The sequence below is a fragment of the Gopherus flavomarginatus genome, chromosome 5, assembly GCF_025201925.1.
Source record: "Gopherus flavomarginatus isolate rGopFla2 chromosome 5, rGopFla2.mat.asm, whole genome shotgun sequence".
In the NCBI taxonomy this organism is placed as follows: Eukaryota; Metazoa; Chordata; order Testudines; family Testudinidae; genus Gopherus; species Gopherus flavomarginatus.
This window is the reverse complement of record NC_066621.1, coordinates 46,169,946-46,197,090: the sequence shown is the minus strand read 5'-3', so window position 1 is coordinate 46,197,090 and position 27,145 is coordinate 46,169,946. Positions and strand designations below refer to the sequence as shown.

General features: G+C 46.3%; 1 protein-coding gene across 8 annotated transcripts in view; it reads right to left on the bottom strand.

The window, feature by feature from the left end:
* Positions 1-16,834: 16,834 nt before the first annotated feature.
* The window catches only part of RASSF7 (Ras association domain family member 7), a 125,822-nt gene continuing 115,511 nt past the window's right edge, over positions 16,835-27,145 (bottom strand). For 7 of the 8 annotated variants that reach the window (XM_050952879.1, XM_050952880.1, XM_050952883.1 and 4 more), the window contains 3 exons: positions 24,375-24,543; positions 21,720-21,827; positions 16,835-18,977 (listed from right to left, as the gene is read on the bottom strand). In XM_050952879.1, coding sequence (XP_050808836.1) covers positions 18,946-18,977; positions 21,720-21,827; positions 24,375-24,543 — 309 coding nt within the window. In that variant the 3' untranslated portion in view covers positions 16,835-18,945. The remainder of the gene's footprint in view (positions 18,978-21,719; positions 21,828-24,374; positions 24,544-27,145) is intronic. The other variant, XM_050952881.1, reaches the window with a different exon arrangement.

Below are 27,145 nucleotides of genomic sequence, written 5' to 3'. Positions count from 1 at the left end.
ACAGAATAAACTATGCCTGGTATTGCCCTGGTGAGTCACTTTAAAGACTCTTAATCTGTGTTTAAAGGTAAAGCATAAACCAGTTTCACCTTCCAGTTTTTTTTCTTACCACCTTTGCAGTTTCTTGTAGCTGGCTGTGTCTTAAATGAGGGCTCTGCTCTTTTCCAAGCCAGTTTTCTCTCCTGGCTTGATCCTGCGGTGAAGACTTACTGATAAACACAAGTGACTCTGTTCATTTCTCTAGCAACAGAATGTGATGTCACAAATGCAGAATCAGCATTTCATTGCTTGCATCACATGGAAAGCAAAGCTGGGATGAGAGGGAAGTTTCAGATCTTTGTGGTTGTATTAAATAGCAACAGTGAAGAGGCTAGAGGAAGTGACCAAGCGAATTGCATTTGGTATAAAGTTCTTTCAGTTTTGCTCCATTATGGAAACTCACTAGCTACAGAGTTTTCTCTTGGGGTGTGGTGTGGGGCTGTTTTACCTCTAGATAACTTCATGAATCCAAGCCAGGTTAGTAGAGACCACTTATTGTTTTCTGATGGCTGTTTAGTGGCCTCTGTGAAATGATTTGGTGCTTTCCATCTCATTCCAACCAGACCCTGGGTGAAACTGAGCATTTCATCCTGGGAAAGAAAAAGATGTTCTTTTAGCAGCCAAAAAGGCTCAGGTTTGTTTGTACATGTTTAATAACACAAAGCTTGAAGTCAGGTCTTTCTTCTACAGCTACAAATCAGGTAAAGCAAGAAGGTGTAAGTCTGTACCTTCCTGATCAGCTATTCTTGCTAAGCAGTTTCCCTTCACATCCTGAAGTCGGCATGTTTGCTCTCCTGAGAGGAAGTCAACTCTTCTGTCCTCTGATCAGGGTAACTAAGTCCAGCTGGCTGGGTCAGAAACACAGCTGTGTCCTCTTAGCCCAAATACCCTGGAAGGGAGGAGAGCAGCTTTGGCAGCTGCTGGTGGCTGCATCTACACAATAGCTGCCTGGCTCTCTTGTAATCCTAAAAATAGGACCAGGGTGTTCCCCCGACCCCCAAATATACCATCAAGAATATGCAAACACTCAAACCTCCCTCTCCAAAGTTGGCTTGCTCAGTAGAGAGACTGAGAACTGCTTTCTCCTAGGGCAGTTAAGAGGCTGGTCAGTGGAAGAGTAGAGCAGGGGACTCCTGTACTGTAGATAGCTGTGGCACAACAATTCTGCGGACAAACAGAGGATGTCAGTTTCTGAGGCCATCTATTCTGATCAGTATTTATATTTCCCACAACTAGTCAGTGGCTTAGCTACACAAATGTTTCTGCCCACAGAGCTGCGCTGGTGGGGAAACTTGAAAAAACACTAGTGTGTATAGATGAGGCCTGGTGCTTTTGCACCTTTCACTGTGACTGTCAGTTCAAACTATGACAAAACTTAGCTGTAGTATGGAAGCCTCCACTTAAGTCTGCAGCTGAAACTTACACCTATACAATGGGACAGTTCCTTATTTCATGTGTGTACATAGTCAATAACACCCTGAAAAGGAGACCCTTGGACTGGTCATGAGGAGGCTTTATAGTGTCAAAGTGTGGACTCTCTAGGCTGGTACTTGCTGGATGTGATTATCATCTTTGCAGACATGTTGATTTCAATTTCCTCTTAGTTGGTAGCTGCATTTCTACCTATGATACCGAAGTGAAAATACCATATTTGAGAATCATATTTCCCCCCAAATTTACAAGGTTCTTGTACTTGTATATCCTGTGCAGCTCCAGTAAGATAAGTGGGGAGCTTGAAGCAACAAACTCCCTACCCCCACCCCCTTTGTATATCCCCATGGAGAATTGTGTGTTGCTGGTTTAAGAAATAATGCTTCTATGGTAAGAGTCTAGTGACCTGATCAGACTAGCCTGTTGTCACCAATAGTCCTCAATAAATACTACAATATCACTGTGTATATATTCATGACCCTGGGATGGTGAAAGCTTAAGCAGATCCAGCTGTGAGGCATGATAGGCTGGCCCAAACAACTGAAAATGTAAATCACTTCCTTTCACTATCTCTGCTACATAATATTAAAGCCTCTGGGGTTTTTGCCTCTGTTTTCACTGCCTCAGCAGCACTGGACTGTCTGTTGGCTTGAGTAGGAAAGTGGAGTGGACTAGCTGCACTGAAGGTGTGGTGTTGGGAGGTGTCTCTCCATACTAGAACAAGCTGAAATGTTGTTCACCTTACTGTCCTCTTTCCAATAGTTCTGAGAAGACCCTCTCAGCTTTGAAGCATAAAAACCGTTGATGTAGGTGGGTTATAGTCACTCTGAAAGACACGTCTGCTGAGAAAATACATCCCCAGTTAAACAGTGTGTGTGTGTGTGTGTGTGTGTGTGTCAGTTGCATGGGGGGGCAGGGGTTTGTATAATATAAAAAATTAAGAATTGTTAAGAAACATACTGTCTTATGGAATTCACACTTACAGCAGGAATGTTCAGGGCTAAATTAAAGCAAGGTCTTAAAAACCGTGGGTGAAAAATGGTGCAACGTGTTGTACAGTCAAAGTGAGTGTCTTGTAGTAGCAGAGGATGCTGAAGTGAAGCCTGTTAAGCAGAAAGATCCTTCAGATATTTTAAATATATTTATTTTGGTTTGACTGCAAAGCCTTGCAAAGAAGGCTGGGAGACTTGTCGTTCACCTATTAGTGCTAGGAAATGGAAGCACCCTTTTGTGTTTGTAATGCACATGCCACTTGCAAATCCCATGGTGTATATTAGGTGTGTTTAGATCTGAATATCAATGAAGAGAAAAGCTAGTATGTTAGGAATAACCAGTAGTTAAAAGGGAGTCTGTTACTTTTACGTAAGTGCAAGTATGAGTTTATATAATACTTTAAAAAAAAAAAAATCTGCTGGCAGGAGATTCCATTGGGAGAGAAACTTGCTCATCCATAAACCACTAAGCAAATCTCCCAGACTCCTCCAGGACAGAGCAAGAACCACTGAAAGAAATCATAAAGCAAGGTAGAATCTATTTTGTCTCTGTTTACCATGGTAGGGGATTATCTGCTTTCATCAGAGAGGAAAATTATGAGTATGTGCTTTACTTCCCTTTGCTCTGTTCTTTGTTAATCAAGTGATCTTCATTCTATGGCTCAAACAAATCACCCCTTCTATGGTTTGTACACCCAGGTGCAATAAATGGAGCACTTGTCTCTCACTTGGGAGAGGCTGTGGGGCCAGCAGGTGCATGTTCTGCTAGTTTCCTACACCTTGCACTGTATCCTGAAGAAATGCACTCTGTAGAAGCTATTTGCAAGAATTAAGAACATAAGAATGGCCACAGTGGGTCAGACCAGGGGCTGGGAGCACTAAACTGCAACTTCATAACTGCAGTTTGCATGAAACAAACGTGTTTTGTGGCTGTTTGTTTCACCTAATAGAAACCAGAAAGCCTAGAGTAATTGCTTATAAGCTCATTAACAATCTGTTAAGTGCTTTAGGGTAACAAGCAGAATGCCTGGCATAAGAACTGGGAATAAGATAGGCAGATGACTTTACAAGTGTTTGGTGCATGTGTTTTTGGTAACTTGTGCTATGTTGAAGGTTGGGTCGGCATGTAAGACAAGATACTACAAATTTCTGATCTTAATTTAATTGTGGGAAGAGTGGACAGATGCCCATATATGACTGGCTATTACAGTAAAAAGACAGAACCCACTGTACGCTAGGGTGGAGAGAGGAGTAAAGGGATGTAACGACTACTCTCTGTAGCCTCTTTCAGTGTCCTTTGCATCCTGTCTTACATCCATGTTCTCTCTTCCCAGTCACCTCTCTTCCTCCTCTTATGATGTACAATTTTAAACCTGTTTCCCTTTTCTAGATGCCACTAGTGTGTGGAGAGTTGCCAAGTACAGCTCTGCATCTAGTCATGGTGGCACTTATTTCCAGTGTAGTGCATGGCATGCAGACTCACTGACCTTTGAAGTAAAATCATGTACTTGACACAAGATGACTAAAATTCTGCCCGTGGCTCTGATTACTTCCACCTAGGAGATTTCCATACTGATGTAGGCTGTAGGTGCATTATGGGAATCTTACTCATTCTGGAGATGCTGGATTAGGTGGACCCTGGGCCAGTTAGGATATACCTATTTATATGGTTTTATTTTATCTGGTTAAAAAGATCAAATGCCTCCACTGTGGTGAACAGAGTAAATCCAATACAGTATATCACTCATGGCCAACTAGGCTTGGAAAAAGTCAGTGTAGTCCTGGACTGATGTGCTGGGCAGGGCCCTTTCTGACAGAGTCTGCTTGTCTGAATATGGCACCTGCTCTATCAGGCTGTCCCTGGAAGTCTGTGGATTTAGTTCTATTGCAGGGGGAGCTGAAAGCATTTGTAATAGACTTTAGTATAGCTTGGAGTCAGACTGAAACCATCCATTAGCATAATGGCTGATACTGGTACGATCTACATCAGCAGATGGGGGTCATTTTGGCTTTTAGAGAGTGACTGACTGCTCTGCCTATACAGTATCTGTATTTCAAATACAAATATGTAGCTGTTAAGTTTGTTTTTAAATGCAAGGTACAGGCTGGGATGCATGGCAGTACTCGCCAGAGGGGACAGCACACAGACTCTTGGTGCCCCACGCCCGCAGCCTGCTCCATCCCCAGTTCAGGAAGGGAGTGATTAGACTCTGCCAGAGGGAGGCACTGTTGAGTGATCAATCAGCAGCTATGCCAGGAATTCCCATCCATTTCTCTCTGGCCAGGAAGATTAGTGGCTGCAACATGGGGTCTTGGTGCAGTGGTTACATGGGCAGAAAAGAAGCAGGGACTTGAAGTTCTGTTAGGGAGGCAGAGTCCTTCCTCCTGGTGGGACGTTGGAAATAGCAAAGCCCTGAGTTACACAACGGGAGGAAGCAGCTGAGGGATCTGACATTTTAAAATGCAGATAGGAGTATGCGGTTGTGGGCTCCAGGGAGTTACCTCTATTAATGACATGGCAGGAAGTTGCAAAAGCAACCTAGATTATAAAATAACTAAAGCAACCAGGAGTTCTTGCTGGACTCATCATTTTCTGCCCCCTCATAACACATTGAAAGATGCCTATTGCCTGTGTTTGCGGCCATGTACTAGGATGCTTTAGTCAAACTTGCTCTGTAGGATGTACTGGGCAGCAGTTTTATATTCTGTGGGAGCTGGAGCGGGAGCAATCTTGGCTGTAGCTTGCTGACTGTCCAGAGTAAGCATGGGGATGCAATGCACACCAGGTCCAGGTGTGGGTAAAAGTTGCTTGCTATTCAAATGGATCCAGCCAACCAGTTCCAAATCACTCTGGCATCTCCCATAAGGCCCCCCAGGTTGTCCAGAAGGAACACATTGTGAATGTTCCAGATGAACTGGCTTTGGGTGGGACAGCTGTCAAGGGACACCAGATAGGGTGAAGGGGAGGAGAGGAAAACAGTTGCCATGCAGCGTAGTTCCCCCTTATGGGGTAATTCTCAGAACATATTAGAGCTTGGTCCACATATTTATTAGTCGATTACTTTTTTAGCTTCCTAGAATAGCGTGATACCAGGGATATACTGTATTTATAACTGGCATGGCCTGACTCCTAGGGATGGAGGGGAGAGAGCTTTTGTCAATACAAGGACATAAGAGAGCCCACATCAGTGGTAAGTTCACCTTGGATGAGGACATGAGAGGTTGCAGAAGTTGTTACCTTTCTTCCCACTTGTGAGACAAGGAAACTGGTGGTGTTGTAGTTGGGTGTCCATTTCTTCTTCACCTTTATGCAGCCCAGGGAACATCAGACTAATTTCAGAATTGTTGCCACTTCTAATTTAGCTGAGCGTGCTCACCACCGTCCTGAGGCCATTGGTGATGAGGCTTATGGCTGAGCTGCACATTCCAGTGGTGTAGTGCAGGATATATGAGCATGGTAAGTATGAGCATTACTGCCTTAGCACACCAGCATTGAGAGACCTTGGGTGCTCTGGCCTCCCTTAGACAGTTAAGATGTGACTGATGCTGTCACTGGTAAATGATCGGGGGCGAAGGGGGGGGGGGGAGAAATCAATGCTTCTGTCCTCACAAACAGCATTCAAGCCAGGGTTGGGCCTGCACAATAATACAGTCATCACCATCACCCGAGACAGGTGCTTACCTGCATTTTAAATACAAGGGATTTTTCTCTCTATTCCTTACTACCTTTTAGACTCCCAGTTTCACTAAAGTCACCCATCAGCCACCCTGAAAAAATTACTCTAACAGCTAGTCACTCTCTCTTTTCCTTACAGACATCTTGTTTTTATTTGTCCAGGGCAAGAGGGAATTTTTTCTTTTAGCTGACATTTGTGTGCTCTTTTCCTGTTACATTTGAAGGAGAATTCAGGTCTTTCCTCATGTTGGGAGGAAGAGGGATTGCAGCTGCATAGAGGGTTACATTCCCTGATGCATTCAAGTGCTGCTCTGAGCCACCTGCTGCTACTGCACAGCTGTTCTAGAAGCTGTACTCTTCCTGACTGTGCCAACCAGCTGCACTAGCCCCAGAGCTTGCAGGAACTGGTGGGAAAATGGCCATGCTGCCATCAGCTTTCCTGAATGAATGAGGGAGGGGAGAGGGTGGATTTTTCCTAACTGAAGGACAGATAGCACTGACTTTACCTTGGCAGACAGGGGGCAAGATTTACTCCTTCCACCACCCCCTTAAACAGCACTAGGCATCTCTTGCTTGTCTTACTACTGATCAGCAAGAGCCTTCCCATGCAGAGACTGGCAAACTCACTTCACTTGTAACTGGCAGACTTGATCAGTGATGACATGCTAGTGTCCTAACCCAGAGGTGTCTGGCTCTTGAGGTTTTTAAAAATCTCTCCCTCTGCTTTACAAATACAGCTGCTGTCATCAGTTTATTTCCCTTACTATTTATATCAGGGATTGGCAACCTTTGGCACAGGGCCTGTGAGGGTAGGCCCCCCCAGTAGGGCGGGCCAGGCCGGCTTATTTACCTGCTGCATCTGCAGGTTTGGCCAATCGCAGCTTCCACTGGCCTCGGTTTGCCGCTCCAGGCCAATGGGGGCTGCAGGCCAAGGGATGTGCTGTCTGCTGCTTCCTGCAGCCCTCATTGGCCTGGAGTGGTGAACTGTGGCCAGTGGGAGCTGTGATTGGCCAAACCTGCAGATACAGCAGGTAAATAAACCAGCCTGGCCTGCCAGGGGGTTTACCCTGGCAGGCCACATGCCAAAAGTTGCCAATCCCTGATTTACATGTTACTAAAGAAGTGGTCCTTGGGGCTCATCCCTGGCCTGTTAAGAGACATCTTGCCTTTTGCCAAAGAGATTAATTCTAACACAAAAAACAGCAGGTGTGAGAGAAGCTGATTTGACAGAGCAGCATGGAGACTCCATCAGAAAGTTTTCTTTTGTTTAAATGGTATAGGTCACTAATTGCACTTACAAGCTTTTCAATGGAGTTTTAACAACAACATACCTGAATGCATCCCCACTAGAAATCCATTAACACTTCCTCCCCCTGCTTTGGGAGGAAAGAAGTCATTTCCCCCGCTGGAGAAACAGAGGCACACCCATCTAATTGCCTATGGTCATAGTACATCTGACAGAGCAGGGAACAGAAGCCAGCTCTGCACATACACCCAGAACACCACCTTAACCACACGAGCAGCCTTCTTCCCTCCCCAGTACACTTTATTTTTCAGCCTTGCAACACAGGATAATTCGTTGCTGCTGCTCTGTCATGGCCTAGAAAAGGACAGCATCATCTACACTGTAGCACAAAGGGTTTTCCCAGGGCATGCAATTTTAATTAGGAACAATCAGGCTGCCTTCAAATGGGAATGGCAAGCAGCAAAAGTCAAATCATCAATAAAATATTCAATGGCAAAATGTATTATTGATACAGCCTTAGAGCATGTAAGAGCCAAAAGGCAGAGAGCTGTGGCTAGTTAGCCTAAGAGTTCTGGGCGCTGTTCAGTCTTGTTAGGTTAAATGCATAAGGCATTAACTAGAAGCAAACGCTCACCACAGGGAACACTGCCGTGGATCTGGGTTGTGTAGCAGCACTACTGCTCCAGCTATTACAGCAGAGGGGATGGTGGGCAGTGAAGTCCAGCTACTGCGAACTGCAGAGATGACATTTTAGGAGGAATTCTGGCACTTCAGCTCACTTATTGGAATGGAATGGGGGATGTGCGCAGGATCGTGGAGACTCTGCCTGGAGTACTCCTTCAGTACAAGCCTCTGAGCTTTACAGCACAAAGGCACCAAGGTTAAACAAGTTAGTCAGCCCGAGACAAGACCAGAGAATTTAGTTTGATAAGAACAAAGCTCAGAAAACCTTTGCCCTTTTCCCAAACAGGTGCCAGATCTGAGTAATGTATCCCCAGGGGAGTATTTCAGCAGTACTAGCTACAAAAGGGTCAGATAGTGTGAATTTGTGACCAGAGGTCTTCACCAGAGAACTGCTAATGAGATTGGTTCTGTCTACATCAAATCAGAGTGTTTAGATCCCTGTTACACATCTCGGTCACAGCTGATGTTCAGACAGGGGCTCGAGAAAGCCCTAAATGTGGTAGAGAAAATGCTGTAACCAGCTCCCCCTAAAACATAGAAGTGTCATGACACGATTAATATAGATTATCAGAGCTCCCTTGTACCAGCCAATCCATCTTAGTTGTACTACAGCCTGGGGTGGACTCCAAGGCACTGCACTAATATATGATTCAGTCCCTCTGTTACGTTCACTCCAGGTGCTAATTGTGTCAGGGCCCTGCTGTGATAATTGTCTCCCCCTTGCCAAACTGTGTTTTCTGTACCGTAGCTGGTGAAGGTATAACTCACACTACTCCCCAGTGAACTCATTTCAAAGTGCTTTGGGAGATGAATTTAATGGACATGGTTGCAATCAACACAACATTTGTAAAGGAAGGAGGGGGCACAATCTAATCTAAAAATCTTTGAGTTGCAAAAGTGGCAGAGGAGAGTCTGTCCATGTCTCTTTCCTGTTGTCCAAACAGTGGGAACTGTAATACTGAAATCTATATACATTTGTCTAACTGTGGAGATGCTATTCAAGAATCAAGGTGCACACTACCACCATCAGTAGACTCCTCCAGGGATGTTAACACACACTCAGGGAGGGGAAGTTGGTGGGCATGTTTTCTGTTCCACTTGGCCTTATTCCTCTCTTTGTAATGGCAGATGACATTGTAAGACACAAGGAGGGTCATTTATCAAAGGCATTTGTTACCTTGTTAAACTCAACTGCCTTTGCAGGTGCTGGTCCACGATTTATACGAGACCCACAGATCCCACTAGCAGCATCGCAGGAATCCAACACCATGTAGCTGGTCACTTTAGCCTTCAAACTGCCTCTCCCCCCATCTCCTCTCCATACCTATGCTGACTCTGAGATGACAAGAGCAAGCATCTCACTTATGGGAGTAAGCAAAAGAGCACCTGATCAAGTGTTCCTATCAGCCAAACTTGCAGCCATCTTGCCCATAAATGAAATCATCAGGCCCTTGAGAGCCACATGCCATTGCAAGAGCTAAACACAGGAGCTGGGCACTTCGACCAGCAATGTCGTGATTAATAATGCTTAAGAGACGACTCCACTGGGAGAGTTAGAAATGCTCTGATTCAGGGCAATGCAGCAGACTCTAGAGTCTTGGAGAAGGCTGAGTTTCCATGCCAGTGGAGTTTTCTTAAAACCATCCCTATAAGTGACACAGAGTTCCTCTTGCACATGAGCTAATCTGAATTGAAATATACTTGCCCCCTTTATCCAGCCCATGCATGGCATAGGCAAGCAGGAGCCTTCGGTGAGAACACTACAAGTGAGCTGATGAGTGGAGGGTGAGAAAGAGGACTGGTTTTTGCATATTGCAAAAATGACTATGCAGCTGGGTCACTCACATTCAAGCAGGAATCACAAGGGCTCTTACTTTCTTGAGGACAAAAGGCACGTACCTGAGAAATAGCTCATTTGTAAAAGAAAAGACTTGTTTGAAGCAGGGGGTTGGGAAAACAGAGTGTAAGGCAGCACCTTGCAGCCCATTTTTATTCTAGAAGAAAGCTCAATCTTTAGCCAAGCCCGCCCCTTTTGGAGGGGATTTCCCTCCCATACAGAACAGGTGTAGCCCATTGCTCAGATCAGCCCTGCACATGAGGCTCAACACCCTCCCCTCCTTTATGAATGGGAAGAGTTCAGCTTCTGCCATGCAAAGCAATGTGCTGGGCTGAGAACTTAAACCCAGCTTGGATTTTATTTACACTGCAGGCCCCGGGCATCTGTCCCCGTGTTTCATGAACTATCTCCCTGCTTGCCCCTCCTTCTGTGGCACATACTGCAGATCTGAGGCTGTGCTCCAGCTGTTTGCTTTCCAGCAGCATCTGTCTCCTTGGCTGATGACTCGGTGGTGAGGTTCAGCTCTGTCCCACTTTATGCCTGCTGCATCCCTTTCCACAAGTCGCAATCATTATTCCTTGGCTTACACAGCCATCCAATCCCTGACCTATGCCACCCTACCTATTCATTCATAGGGATTTTATTCAAGTGACCTGGAGCAACTACTCAATCTGAAAATGGTACTGTCCCGAGAGGAACCTGGCCACAAGCAGCACTTTACTAGGAGAAAGCCAGCCTATTTGCCATGGTAATCTGCCTTTGGAAGGAAAGGGCCAAATTCCACCCTTAGAGATAGCACACATGCAAAACCTTCCCCCCAAGTCAATGAGAGTTATGTGTGCATAGCAGAGGGCATGCTCCAGCAGCCACATGTGCAGAAACTCAGCATCTAAATACACAAACCCCTTGAGTCTCTGGTGTGCAATAAACAGTTTCTTTCCAATGCAGCCTGAGTGCTTCAGACACTGAATCTGCCTTAGCAGTTTCAGAGCATGTTGAACCTAAACTGAAGGGGTGGTCAGAAAAGTGCATGGGTAAAAATGACAGCTCTCTACTCAATAGATCTGTTCCCTGTGTGGAGTCAGTCACATCTGCTCAACTGACTATGTGATTTTGCTACTTATTACCATCAGCCCTGCAGAGTCACTACAGCTTCGGAGAGCTCATGCCTCAAAGGGAGATATCCATTCATTTCAACTGCAGGCCTTGAAATCTGCCCCCCTTCTAGGCCTGTGCAGCGACATGGAAGAGGAGCATAGAAACACACAAAGACAAGATGAGCAGTTTGACCACCAGCATGGTACATGGTAAAGCAACATACATTAAAGAGGGGCAGGGGATTTGCTGGAAGTTTAACACTAGATATGTAACTAGTGGATCAGATACAGAAACAACCAGCGGGAATGGGAGGGTCTGATGCTTTGCAATAAGCTGCAAGTGTTGTAATGAACATCCAGTTGAGTTAATGGGATTTGGTAGTTAGAGCACAGGATGGAAATTCAGACCACCTGGGTTCTAACTCCACAGGCACATCCCTAACCAGCTGTACCTCAGGATTCCCACCTGCAACACTAACTTCTAAATTAAGCACATCCATAGACTTGAGAGGGGGACCAGCTAAAGGGCTAAATGTTCTCATCAAATTTGTATGAGGCTAGGTTCAGCTAAAAGCAAGTGAGGGGCTGTACCTGAACCCAAGAGCAATTTTCAAATGTGCCTAAGGGATTTAGGAGCACAGACCCCATTGACAGTCCCAGGGAATTGTGCTATGGAAGATTCCCCTCCACTTTCCCAGGTCAGAGATGTGAAAGCTGCAGCTCCACAGCTGTAAGGCAGCATACCAGAAGAATTTCCCTCCCACATCCATTGCAATCATCAGGCTAAAGGGAGTTTGTTTACTACAGTACAGCAGAGGCCTGTATAGAATGGCAGCTGGAGCCCAGGGTTTATTAGCTAAACCTGACCACAGTTAGTCAGCCTGCCTTGGAGGAGGATGTGAAGAGTGGTTACAAGCAGCAAATTGCTCAGGACCCAGCCTGAACCATGGCTCCTTTTCCCCTTGGGGGCTCCATAGAATGCTGCTTTTGTACCTGCCTGGCTGCTGGCCCCAGGTGTTCAGTCACTAACTGATCACATCTGGATCTGAGCTGCTGCAGTCTGAAGCCACCCTCTAATTGGAGCCCTGCTATGCTGCTACTTTGCCAGCACTGCCTGGAAGGATGGTGGGTATTTTGATACTAGCAGGACTCCCTCTGTTGGGAGCAGAGAGCATGGCAGGGTACTTAGCTATCAGACACCTGATGCAAGAGGAAAGGGAGTCAGTGGGGAAAAAAAGCAGCATGACATAATTTAGTATGTTCCAATTAGAAATTCCAGTGAGGGAAAGGGTGCAGTGTTCTTGCACGTAAGCCAACATTAGTCCAAGTCATGACACTACCACTAAACCCTTCCCCTTCCCAAATATCCAATTCCTTATATGACCTCTTCCTTCAGGATTTCTCCACAAATGGTTTATCACCAGTGCAGCTCCACCAGTAGGAGCGCTGGTGTACACCAGGCGCAAGTATTTCCATTGCATTGGCTAGACCCAACACCACAAACACCTGCCCCTGGCCTATAGTAATGCTCTTACTCAGCACTAGCTCTACTGCTAGCCCAGCCATGGCAGAAGATCTGAAAATGGTTGGTGCAGATGCAGCCCTGGAGGAGTTGCTCCAGTTGGTGCTAGCCCGGCATGCAGCTTTTCTACCACCTTGAGCCATTGGCACAACCCATGCTGGAGGAGGTCAGACCAGTGATCACAATGGTCTCTGCTGGCCTCAAATTCTATCAGTCTATGAAAAGGGGTTTAAAAAGTCAGAGGAAAAGACACCTATAGCAAGCAGCCAACCCTAACTCCTTGCACTGAGTTATATACAGAAGGAAATGCAGGAAGCTACAAGGTTGTGTTGTTACTAGAAAGTTTTTCTGCTGTTACTACTTCCAGAAATCGTCCCTGCTGAGCACGAGGCGAGGAGATCATTTCCTGTGAAACAGGATGTTTTCCAGGTGACAGCAGCGTGCTCCCAACACAACAGTGAAGAGGTCACAGCTCTTGAGGAAGGGAAACAAAAAGTTCAAGTGACCCCAAACTAGGCAGGCAGCCCGAAAAATCCATTATACTTTTTTTTTTAAATTTCCAGGAAAAACTGTGAAAAAAGTTACAGAAAGCAATGGCAAAAGTTTCCACAATTTTTTCACCTGTTCTAGATGATAAATGACCTGTATTCATTTCTCTGCTTGTGTCTATTTTGTAAAAGATGTGGTAAGATACCAAATATTTTTAAAATGCGCTATTTTTATTTTTTTTTTAAATCTCACAGTAATCAGTTCCAGACCATGTTAAAGGTGATGATGAGACTTCACCCTAAAACTCTGAAAACATACGGATTTTTTTTGGGGGGAGGGGGACTTAAAGATGAGATTTAAAAGTTTTTCTACCAGCATCATGTCTGCAACCATGTATACAAAGAAGTTTCCCAGTCACTATAACAAACTCCATCCACCTCCAGAGTCAAGACCAGAACTGATTCCGGAACTCCTATACTCATCCCCCTCCATAGGCCCCTCCTCCGCATTCTCACTGAAGTGTGGCACAGAACTCCCATTGAAATCACCTAGTCATGATTAAGCCCAAAGCTCTCACCAGAAGTTAACAGCATTGCTTAATTACAAATTTATTTATTTATTTTACATAGCCAGTGGGTGGATGAGTTGTTGGAGACATGCAGTTCAAAGGAATGTTTGAGGGGGTTAAATAACATGCAGGTGTCGAACTAAAGGAAGGAAACATTACACTTAAGTCAACATTTCAAATCAGTGAAGTTTTTTTAAATAGCCTGCAACTCGAACAGGTCTGACTCTTCTTCAAACTTCGGGGAAATGTTCTTTCTCCTCTGCCTCCAAATAAAAGTTCCAGGGCAAACAGGTTTTTCTGAACCAGAGATTAAAAGTGCTAAAATAGGGCTTTATTATAGAAGTCTGTCTGCAACATGCACCATAGTCTGTCTCTTTCTCTGCTTTTCTCCCTGCTGCTGCTTGAACTGGGATTTAATAGCAGATGGGAACCTAACTAGGTTTGGTTCCCTGGAAAAATCCAGACTTTGACCTGCAGGTACCCATTTCAGTAGCCGATTACATAGCAGTCAGTAATATAGTAAGTAATCAAGGTGTCCGCTGTGTTTTCTTTTGCTACACAACAGTGTTTATTCTTCTAGTATATTAATTTTGTCTGCAATTACTCAGTTACTGCAAATTTACTCTTCAGTTCCTTTAAAGTATAAACACACCTATTTCTCTCCTACCTTGTGAAACAGGATGGCAGATGCATCTAACTGAGGTGCTCAAGCGAACAGCCTCCAGCTTCAAACAAGCAGGATCTGATGACAGGGCATCTGCAGTGAAAAGATCCTTTATTACAGACCTCACACTTCACCTTGGCCCGAGAGAAACCAGATCTGCTGTTAATTCTTGCCGCAAGGCTTTTGTTCTCAGGCTTTCTGGATGGAGGATGAGTAGGCTCAGATCAGATATTAGTGGTGGGTCATTTTGTGGATATTTAATGTGAGCACGTGTGTTTGTGTATGATTTATTTTTTTTAAAGAATCAAACCTAGGGAAGCCAATTAAATGTTTCCACTTCGCCTGATCACATGCCTAGTCCACCCTGCATTTGTCATCTAATACAGTGCTCTTCAGTTCCTGTCCTAAAGTGTTGTGCAATATTAAAAAGCTGCCATGTTTCATCCCAGAGATGGCTGCTTTTTCAGTGATGATTATCTTAGTCTGTTGTTTGTAAAGCACTGTAGGGTTTTAAAAAACAGCATCAAATAATTTTTACACTCATGATCATCAAATAGGTAAAGCTCTAATTCACTGCACATGTGAATGGCAAGAAGGGGATTATAAGAACTGCTTACTTACCATGAAGATATCACTCCATTCTACATATACTGTCTTAAGGTTACAATTCTGGGCCTTGGCACTTCCAGTCACATGGGAATTTGTCCCTTCATGGGCAGGGGAAGATAAAGAACTCCCTGCCACTCCCATTTCTTCCTTCTACACAAGGCCTTACCTGGTGCCCTGGTCAGCTCCATTATATGACATGCTCAGTGAGTCTGCCAGCTGCCTCACTAGGAGGTCCGATGCATTGAGGCTGATGGGAAGAGTTGAGAGAGAACCACGGGGGTTGGGGAGGGGGAAGAACGCAGCACTCCTCCAGGTTAGGGTAATCTCACTGGAGATGCAGAGCACACCTGAAACCAGAGACTAAAGGGCAGGGCAGGTCTGCAGCTCAGCTTCCCTCAACAGCTGACAACTAGGTGCATGCAAAGGCCAGAGTTTCAGATGAGTAGAGCCCCATAATAGAATTCAATAATGTAAATCAAACAGGGGGGTTGGTATACAGAGTAGCTGATATTCTCCAGCTCAACAAGAGGAACAGAAGGGTCCTACTGGAGTACATGTGCATTAATATCAAATACAGCTACCCTAAACCTTCCTATGCCCCAATTGCTGCCAGCCAGCCATTGGGTGTTCAGGAGATCGAGAAATGTTATAGTGGGTGTGTATTTATTCATACACAGAGGGATAAAGGATTGGACTGGGACTTAAGACACCTGAGTTCAGTTCCCAGCAGCGCCACAGACTCTGAGACCTTGGGCAAGTCACTTAATCTCCGAGCCTCAGTTCCCTATCTGTAAAATGGGGGTATTCTTCCTGCCTTGTTTGTTTTGGGTGGGATTTTCAGAAGCTCCTGACTTAGAAGCACAAGCCCCACTGGAGGTCAGTGAGATTTATGCTCCTGCCTCTGAAGTGCTTTTGAAAATCCCACCCTTAGAATGTAAAACTTTTCAGGGGAGGGCTGGTCTCCCACTAAGGGTATGTTCAATACCTAGCAATGTGGGGCCTAGACCTTGGTTGCAGATGCTAGGAACTCGTAACAGATATAGTGTGTGTATGTATTGGGGGGGGGGGGTGTGAGAGAGAAGGCTTCCGAATTCTCCAGTATGCTGCTTCTGCAGGGAAGATGGAAAGCAAATGGGATAATTTTGTGAAGGGGGATAGGCTTCTTGTTCAGAAACTTTTGAAAGAAACATACATTTGGGGGAGAGCAAGAGAGGCCCCCACTACGTGTCCGAAGTCACACACATTAAGGAAATCACTTGACACAAATCCTTTCTATACGTTTATTTAAACCAAACAATGTTTGAGAACACAGGATACATTCATACATAGAAAGTGTTTTTACAAAGAACACAGCATCCAAGTCACATTTTTGTATACAGTAATAGGACATTTATAAAACAAAAATCAGGACTTTGGGGCCATCTAGGTACCATCCAGTCCAAATCCCTAGACTTGCCCATTTCCAATTCACAATTAAAATATGGAAAAACGTTGAAATAGAGGTGGGGTTTTTTGTTTTTTGTTTTTAAGTAATTTTTTACTGGCCATCAAGTAAGAACATTCAGCATGAAATGTTAGACAGACAGTGTGTCCATCATTCCTCATATCACACAGCCCAATAACGTGCACTTGTTAAAGAGCTTGTTCTGATGGAGGTTTTGATAACACTTTAAAAAATAGGATTATGGTGAGAAAAGCAACTTCCAAGATGTGCTCACCTGTTCCCAATCTCTTGCAGTTCAAGCCTGTTTTGTTTAGACAAACGTCAAGTTTTTGCCTGTCAACCCTATCCAATTTGTACACTGAGTAAGATTTGAGAACTCAGCTTGATTTTTAGAATTGGGTGGAACACTCAACGAATCTCAAAATGAATATTAATTCCAATGTCCTGTTTACAGTCTCTTTTCTGACCATACCTGCTCCCCTCTCCCCTCCACTGGAGAGTTTCAAGTTGAATGGTATCCATTCATACCTAGTCAAATGGGTCAGAAATCTGCAAGAAAAGCTAAGCATTCAGCCCTGGAAAGCAGAGGTTTCTAAAAACTGATGAATGAGCACTACAGAATGTTTGGAGTCAACTCCTCTCTCTGCTTCTAAAAGTCTCAGACCAGCAACACAGCCGGTTGCTCACCCTGAGAGGAGAAACAGAACACAATGGTCATCTTTGGTTTGGGACACATCTATATTAGAAATGTTACTAATGCAGCATGCATTAGAATGTATTTATTTATTTACTTTTAAAGGAGGAAGGAATATTTGGATTCTATCCTTTGGAATCTTAAAGAGAACTCACAATGAAAGACCAGGCAGCAAGCTTCTAGGGGTAGGAACTGTGTCATACAGCTGCTGCAGCACCTACCACAACGGGACCCTGATCTCAACTGGGGCCTATAGGTGCTACCATAATAAGCACAGAATAGCAGCAAGAGGCTGTTTCCCCTTCTACTTCTCCCCTTTTAGCTCATGTATATTGTATGACATGAACAGCAGCCTGGTTCTGAACCAGAGCATTTTCAAGAAGAAGCATTCGGATTCTCCGCTGTGTATTTTAGGGCAATTAGGGCAGTGACAGCAACAGCAGAAAACCAATGGGTTGCTCAGGTTACAGTAAGCCACCATCCGAATAAACTTGTTTGCCAACGTAAGCAGTGAGCAGGCACAAGAGAGCTGTCTTGACAAATGAGAGCGGCAAATACTCGACCAATGAACCACTCTTTTCAGTACTTTCATTAGGAAAAGGGTGAATGGCTGGAAATACCGGTTAATGGCAATAATACATATCGCATTTTAGTATTAGGGGACAACGGCCAAGACACTTCCCACAGAGCACGTGTTCAGCTTTCCTTTTCCCTGACCCACAGATCTCTCCAATCCTGGCTCAGTTCGATGTACATCTGGGCTTCTGCAATATGGAACCAGGTGCAGACAGAGCTTTTGCAGAGTTCCATGGTAGGCAGACATGCAACCTATTGAACTTGCCTTAAGACAGAGAGGCAGACATCTCTGGAGGGGTTATATGGGTGGAGGTTGAAGGACAATGAATCTCAGGTCAGGGTGAAGCTACCTGTAGCAAAAAGACAGCCCTACTGGAAGCTTTATGCATATGCCAGTTTGCCATTCAATCATCAACATTTTTACCTCCATTTTTTCAATTACCTGAATGTGTTTTAGAAAGCAGGAGGGGTCCAGTATGTAAATACAAATATCAAGACTCACAGGATGAGAGTTGCGGTTCATCAGGAACTAGACGTCACTCCAGCTATTCCATCTCAAGTCCTCTCTACTTTGCAAATGATGCTTTTGGAAGATAATGCACTTGGCACAAGACATCACCAGCCGCCCCTCAATCCCATTATACCGCATCTGGAAAGTCTTTGCTGATTCTGTTCAGCATCAGGCAGATGCTCCTAGTCATGATGCTGCCTGGTCCAAAGAGCAACAGCTTGTACAAGTTCTCCCCCAGATCGTACAAACTTGGCTTCCGCAAGACTACGAATAGAGTTCCCCGTCTCCCAAGCAGTTCATTACGTTTCCCGATAAACATCCATTTTCCTCACATGTTGGGTATTAACACAAGCAACCACGGGAGAGTCACAGTGCGTTATATGGGACACAATCCTGGCGTCCATGGGTCCTTCATTGTACAGCAGTAGCACATAGTATCCCCTGGGAAGTGAACATCAGAGCATGGCACAGAAGACCCACTATGTGCTTAGCCTTTGTTTAGCCCAGAAAAGTCTTGTACCTCTCATCAAAGGCAGTCCTTTGCTTTATCGACAAGGGTCTTTCGTCGTTTGATGCATCTTATGAGGGCTACTTGGATTCCCAGAAATATCAGCATCTTCATTTTTTTTAAAATAGATAAAGCATTTCAAAAAAACCACAACAGGTTTTTTTTCATCCAAATGGGATGGAATTGTTCTTGTTGTTATTTAAAACACATCAGTCTGTAAAAACACTTCATATGGCCATCAACATCCATTCATGATACAAAGGAGTAAAAAAAATATGATATATCTATATGGAACATGGTTTTACTTATATACAGTTACACTTGCAAGGCAAATCACTCCTCCAGTGGCTGGGCCTTTCTACCTCCAGATGCTCTGCCTTGTTGATACGACTGCAAGACATACAAAAATAAACTAAGTGACCCCATCTTGGTGGGTTAGTGTTTTTAAGAAGAAAAGGAAACAAGGAAGATGTATGCTGCAACCATACATCTGCAATATAAAAGTATATCCTTCAATCTAAAGGCAGTGGAGATGAACCTACAGACACCATGATGATTCCCTCTAGTGAAACGAGCTGATACAATATTCCGGGTCTGGTGTTTATACTCTTAAAATGCTACAAGGGAGAATTACAGGCGGATCTTTCCTGTACTACGTGGAGAAATGCTCGTGTTATGCAGCATCTGTAAGTACTCAAGACAGCGTATGCTGCTGTGTGTTCTGATATTGACCCAATGTTATGGTCACCGTCTCTTAGGATATAAAAAGGGCAAATGTTTAGCAGAGGGGGAAAGGGCCGAAGAAAAGATCAGCACAATTCACTTGCTTCTGCTAAAGAGAGCAGGCACCAAGAAGAAGGGTGCAGGTTAAATTAGCGTAATTAACTGGACAGTTCCCAAGCTGGTTCTGGGGGAGGGCCGAGATGCCAAGGCCTGGTATAGAAAAACACTGTTATGAAGAAGATCTGTGCAAAGTCATTCTTCCCCCACTCACTCCAGTGCCTTAGGCTGGGTGGGAAGGGTTTGGTATGCCCTGTGCAGCTCTTTGAAGGTGCTCCAGGGTTTCCTGGAATTAACCAGGTGGGGCTCGATGCCAAGTTCCAAAGGGGGCTGCTAGGAAGAGCATGAAGCTCTCCCTCCTCCTCAAAGGCACATTTCTGCCTCCCAATAACTAGCTGGGCAATGCCTCGCCCCCTGCCCCCCCATGAACGAGGAAGAAACACCATCCAGTGAAAATTCAGGCAACAGACACATTCCTATAGGGTTTGATCCCAAGCCCGCTGAGGTCAATAGAAAGCCTCCCATTGACTTAGATGGGCTTTGGTCCAGGACGTAAATCCTCTCCTTTGCAGACCCCCATTCCCCTCCACCAGGACCAGCAGAAGGATGAAAAAATCACAATCAGTTGTGAAGAAAGGAGGGAGACTCGGAAGCGACCGCTTGGTCTGCGAAGGAAGGTGCTTTATTTGCAATGGATGGCACGGGGCAGTGGCACGCCTACCCCCTTGGCTAAGTGCCCTGAAAAGGTCTCAGATGGATGGGTGGAGTTCATAGCAGTCCGTTCGCCTGGGAGAGGGGACTGCACATTATGGGGAGGTGGAGGCAGCTGGGCTCTTTCCCTGTTGGTCAGGTTAGAATGCTGCAGTCTCAGCCACTGGACCCCAGCATCCTTCAAGATAAAAGATTTAATGTCTCTGATAAAAATCCCTGTTTGGCTCCTTCCCCCTCCAGGGTAAGACCCATCTCCCCACCCCCTCCCCATTTAATTCCCTAACCACCAATTTATTTACAGTTTTTAAAAGCTTGTTGTGAAAATCAGAACTAAAAAGAGTTAAAATGGTACCAAGACTCTGCAGTAAAATATAGTCTGCATATCCCTATGCGGAAGGATTGGGTGTCTCTGCATTTCTCAGGGGGATCTGAATTGCAACTAATGGAGTGTTGGTATTTCTACTGCAACTGCAAGGGTGTTGGAATTTCTAACCAGTGCAAGGAGGTCTGCATGCCAGAGATGCAATAATGATTGCACATGGGAATTCCCATCTTGCTCCACAGCTTTTTAGCTTCTGATCCATCTCACTGGCCCCCCAATTCGTATGTGTAGGAGGGCAGAGGATGTGCGTGCTGGTGCAGCAAACATGCAGACAGGCACCCAGCATCTTAGCTAGGAGCAAGTAGGTGTCATGGTTGAGTTTTGAAGTGTGGAGTCTCTTACAGGCCTAAAGGTCTGGGGTCCTTTGGCTCTTTTGCATATAGCTGCTGAGGTTTGTTCATGCTAATCTGGAGGAGGCTGTGGGGATGGGGAAAAGTGCAGGCACACTTTCTGGGGGGTGCATCAGGCCAACTCACAGCAATAACTTGATTCTCTGCAGAGAATCATAAAAAAAAAAACACAAGTGAGTCCTTTTGGCAGTGCAATGCATCATGGGAGTGGGGGGGCGCAGGCAAATGCGTGGCTGCGCATGCAGAGCAACGCCTGGCCCTTGCTGGGGAGGAAGCTCCTAGTACTCAGCACACAGCATCCCAACCCAATGAGTTTTTAACAGGCTTGAACTAGCAGAGATGATCCTTTAAACTGAACAGCAAAGACACTGGCTTTGGGAGCAAAGTCAACTGCAGCGCTTGTCTGGCAGCGAGCTTCTCCCTAGTGGTGGGAGACAGAGAAAGGGATGCTGCCAGGTATAAGCATCACGGTCACGTTGGCACCTATTCATAGCACAGACATCACACAGCAGGATGCTTTTAATGCATTATTGCACTACATGGCACCATGGCCCCACAGCGCATTATTTCAAGTAATACGGCTGCCAGACCCCATCCCATCCCTCATGCTCTGGTTGCCACTTGCTAACTAATATTTAAGGGACCTAACGCACAAGGATTTATGGTAGGCACTGCAGGACAACTAAGCCTTTGCTGTTTTAGAGAAGCTATTCATTTTGCAATCAAATACCAGAGAAAGGAGGGGAGAGCAGGAGAGAAACACCGAGCGGTCTGAGAGTTGGGTCACAGCCTCCTCCGCGCAGGCGATAGCTGCCACCGTCGCAAGGAGACCAGACTTTTTGCAGGGCTGCTTGGCAAGATTGGGCATTAGGAGCACAACAGGGCTTAGGCCAGTTCAAACATACACACCCTCGGGGTTCAGGCTGGACACCAGTGGGTTCTGAAGGTTCCGTGGATGGCCGAGGAACTGCTTGGCGCTTGGTCGAGGAGGAGAGTCTGTGCTGGGATGGAGAAGGCCTAGAGAGGAGAAACAAGTTCATGGTTCAGTGTCAAGCTGGATTTGTTTTGCTAGCACCCTTGGAACAGGTCAGTCCAGAGCTCCCCAGCAGGGACGTTCATGCAAAACGTGTCTGGGGGCTGCACCTGGACTCTTCTCAGTAATAAAGGCGGAATCAGAAGGGGCTTCCCCTCTTCTAGACTGCTGTGGAGAAAAGCCTACCCTGACTTCAGTCTTGGGGGTCCTCTTTCTAAATCACTCCTCCATTTCATATGGTTCAGAGAAGCCTTTAAGGCTACACTAAAGCAGCTTCTTTATGGCACAGCAAGTAGTAGTGCTATTGGAAGAAGTGACGAAACCTTTGTTTCATGTCCCTCCTCCACCATTATCAACTCAGATCCCTGTGAATAATCCCTGTCTCAAACATTTCTCTGTAGCCTTCCACACCCCACACACCAAGTTTTCTTTATAGTGGTGTGCCCGCTGCACAGGTTAACATCCTTCATACTGTGGGAGCTCTCTGCTCTGTGCTGCAGTCAAGGCAGGTTTTCCAGTCTAGATCTGAATCATCAGTACACACAAATCTCATGTACGCCAGCATCCACAGCGACAGCGGCGAGTGAACGCCTCCTCAGCTAAGATTTGGCAAGTTATAGTGGAAGTTGCACGAATATCATAAATGTCTTTACTCGCAATGGACAGACGATATACCACCTCTTCCTGTACTAACCATCATCTAATCCCCAGGGGGCTGTGTTTCTCCCTTTGTTACAAACCACAGGTAACACTTTGAAAGCTAGTCAGCATTAACGCTTCCTTCCCCATCAGCAAAAGAGCTTTTCACGCCGTCCACTCATGTCTCTGCACTCGGCCTCGGAATCAAGAGCTCTTCTGATGTTATCCTCCTGTGTAAAGAGGCTGAACTGCCTTTAGGGATGAATGCAGCCACAACTCAGCCAAGATCACTGAGGAAAAGGACTCCCCTCCCCACTTCCAAAGTTGCATGTGGCTGTGTGAAGAACCCATCTTTGCCTTGCAGTCCCAGCTCAACCAGAACAGAGACAAGTTCAGTCTCTGCACATTAGGAGACACCAGTCTGGTCTCTGGAACCGCAGGATGTTGAAAAGATACAGGGCCAGACTCTCAACTAGTGCAACAGGCACAACTCTACTGCTGTCAGTGGAGCTGCACGGATTGACACCAGGGGAGGATCAGGCCCACAGTACGTAAAGCGCCGTAACTGAACGGAAGCAGATTCCCAGTTAATTGCCACTGCTCTGTGTTCCTTTCCCCCTCCTGCCACCTACCATGGTATTTGGAATTATGGGTAGGTTCAGTTTCTCAGCCACCTGCTTCTCCACCCACGCACGTACACTTAGTGATGTCACACTCAGCGGTCCAGAGGCTGGAACACAGAGTGGCCAATTCAGACACTTGGGCTACTGACCCAGAGCAAAGCTGCCAATGGCAACAGAGAAGCATGAGGCCACGGCCTCTCCCCACTTCAGCTCTTTCTTGCCTCCTGGCTGGGCGGAAACAGCCTCTGCAGCACCACAGCGAAGAGAGGGCTCAAGCATACCACATGCCTCTCCAGGGCTGGCCACTTCTGCCAAAAGGGGGTGGGAAGCCCTGGGACAATCACCTCAGGAGATGGGAACACCCTCCTCCCCAGACTCACGGGACTGTGGAACAGTCTCCTCTAGTCTCTGCTGCTAGAAGCCAGGAATTGGGTCTCTCTCACTCACCCTACCCACCACACACATAATGGTGGATGCAGTGGGGGAGGCCCAGCCGCAGTCTTATTACCCTCATTTGCTGACAACTCCCACCAAGCCACTACTGATAACATTTTCAATGCCAGTACCCACAGCCATACTTAGGCCCCTAAGTAGAAGCAACCTGTCTTTCAGGGGGCAAAATAACTCCAGTGCCCACTGAAGCCACTTCTGTTTTAATGCACCACGGTTTGAGAGCCTTGGCCTACGGACTGTCCCACAATTGCACCCTCTAGGAAAGGAGTAGAAGGGGTGGGTACGCTGGTAGGCAGCCAACCCCCCAAATCCAGCATCTAACACCGCCCAAGGTAGTGAGTTACAGCAGCACAGATCTGTCAGATCAGACCAGACCTATGGTCCTCTAGGCCCGAGATCCTGCTGCTAGCAGAGCCTTATGCCCTCTGCTCTAAAGAAAGATGAAAAACCCCACAATGCGCTCAGCCACAGTGAGGACAATCTGTTCCCAGCCCACATGGCAGATAGGATGACACTGAAGCAGGAGCCCTGGTGACCCTAATCTCAATGCATGTAACTACAGAAGTATTTTGGTCAAGTCCATCCAGCTTCGATATTTGAACTACATCCAAGCGGTGAAGGAACCAGACAGGAGGCAGTGGCGGGTAACAGAAGGAGAAAGCTAGAGATATCTTGACAAAGAAATCTCAGGGAGATGACAAGAGTTAGAATGGAGTTAGGAGGTTTTAAAAGCAGCATTTCAGCCCAGCATGGTGGCAGGTCTTAAAGCAAGCGCCCCTCTCATTAAATAAATGGGTCTCCAAACTGCGTTCTGACCTCCGTTTCTCTGGCAGGCTGGCAGTTCGTGGTTAGTTTGATCCAGCTGGGGTTCATCCTCAGGTCTGGACTGCAAAACAGTCACTGTGGCTCCCGTCTGCTGAATAAATTGCTGCAAATTACATTGCCTCAGCTCCTTATTTAACTCCTCCAGCTCTTGATTCTGGGCCTGCAAAATACAGGGTGAACAGGATAAGCTCCACAGCTGTGCCTCATCTGCCAAGCAGAAAGGGTATCAATACAATGGGACCTCCAGAGATAAAGCTGCCTGCAGGGCTCCTGATCCCCCTCCCCTTGCTCACCCTTCATCCTACTACCTCCTCCGAGTCCCTAAATCAGGAGACAGCAGGGCCACCAAGAGGGCAAATAACATCACTCCTCTCAATACCAAACACACGCCAGCTTGTGCAGACATGCTGACCACTCAGCACTTCACACACCCTCTTTTGGGCTGCACTAGCATGATGCTTCCAAAGCCAACAACAGAACCTGCCATCCTCCACCTATGAGGCCAGATCTGACTATGACACAGAGAACCAGCATTGCCAAAGGTGATTAAGCCCCTTGTAGGCCAGTTCTCGGAAGGCCACATTGCTGACTTTCCCTGCTGTTCATTTTTAAATGTAAATTAAAATGCAGACAGGGCACCCGGGCCAGAGACGACCAGCGAGTGCTACAGGGACCAACACATCAACCTGACACTTCTCCTATGGGGGCTCTTATCCAGCCATGAGAAAAGAGAGTCTATTCTGAGTCACCTGATCACACTCACTGGAATGGGCCTTCTGCTACTTCCACTACCTGGCAGACCTTCTAATTCCAGCAGCGTCCTTCCCACAAAGTCATTTGAGCCTCTTGCCACAATACCCCACGGCACTCAATCTCAACTAGGCACCTTGTCTCACTCGCCCTCCTTTCTCTCGCATAGGGCAGAACCAGATAAAGACAGAGCATGCTTCCCAGCCAGCCAAGCACAGGCAGGCAGGGTTCTTGCTCAAGGCTTCCTTGCAGGGTTCTGGTGGAGAAGCCTGTCTGCAAAGAGATACCACGCATGCTTTGAATTCACTGGGTGCTGCATATTTGGAGCTCTGACTACACCCACCTCCACCTCCACCTTCTCCTTCCAACTCATCTTTGCAAAACCAAGGAAGTATAGCAAGGCAGGTGTCCTTGAGAGACCTCAAGTTTGGCTACACCATAGTATCCAGATTACACCTAGGTGCTATTCCAGAGAAGACAATGGAGCAGAGCTGGACCAACAGAGGCTGGATTTCAACCTCAGGGCAGAAGGGGCCACGGGAAACCAAGCTGGGTCCTGTCTATATTTGGGTTTGAAGAGCTTTGGTTACAAACCATGCTATGCACTACCAGAGCATAGTCTATAGCACTATCCTCGTTAATACACAGCTCTTATATAGCACTTTTCCTCGGTCAATCTCAAAGCGCTTTACAAAGGAGGTCAGTATCCTTGTATAGCGAGCAGCCTGTGCACCAAGAATAGGGAAACCTGGCTACAGGATCTTCAGCACGGACTTGCAGCTGGCACAGCGTCAGCTGTAATGCGAACAAGGTTTCAAGAGGCATCGGAATGGAATACAGGTCATCTCGGGACAAGACTGGCACATTCAAGCCTATTGACTCCATCTGCAGCCTGGGATTAGTATTTCCCTCTGTCCCTGCACCATGGTTGGTGAACAGACTGACAGCCCGAATCAGTCACTCCACTTTCACGCAGTCTGGTGGGAGAACAGAGTCGCAGGGAAGTAGTCTTAGGGTTTCCTCTGAGATGAGGCAGCGTGGAAGGAAGAGGAAGGAGAATCTAACAGGATCCTCTCTTCGGCTACCCCACCTGCTGCTGGGCTGGACTGCAAAACTGGACTGCAAAACTACTTTAGTCATGGATGGTCAGTCACACACAATCACAATACTTCATGACAATAATAACGTCGTTCAAAGTCAGTATTTAATCAGCGGGAATGCCAAGACAACATTCCCGTCGGAGATGGACTGGGGCTATGTCTACACTAGGAGCGCTTTACTGGTATCCCGCACTGGCAAAGTGCTCTGACATGTGGATGCAGCTATACCAGCAAAGCTGCACTTTGCACTGGGATAATCAAACCAATCATAACAGGAATTTTAAGACCGGTCAGTTCTCCATATGTCCACAAGAGGGCACCAGTGTCTACTAAACAGAAAAGGAAGAAAAACTAAAGCCATGTGCTTAGCGTTTCTATTTAAGCAAACTATAAGCACAAATACAAAACAGGGTTTGCAGCTACCAGCTTGGAGCCACCCACGAACATGCAAGATGCTCGGATGGCTGCAAATGTAAGCGTCCCTAGCAAGGGGCAACTAATGCTGCTCTGTCCTGGGGGAGGAGAAGTGTTTACATTAAATCAGGCAGGGGTTAGGTGAACACAAGAGACTGGGAGGTGGTGGGGGGACACGTCATCTGTAACAGGCATCACATTAGAGCTGCCCTGCTTTCCTAGGGGGTTCAGGAGGGATGAGAGCCTTTTTACACCAACAGGAACAAAACTGTCTGGGAGGGTTTTTCCAAAGACATCATCCCCCCATCTCACCTATTCGCTCAGGCCCCAGAATCCACCCAGCTGAGCGCCCTTGTGCCACCAGCACGCCAGGGAGGCTGCTGACTTGTTCTAAGCCAAGCATACGCCCAGCTCCCATGCTGCTCTCCTAGCCCAGCATCAGCATTCACACCCTGCTCCCTCCCTCCCTGCCACATGGAGTGGCTGCTGCCCTGCTCC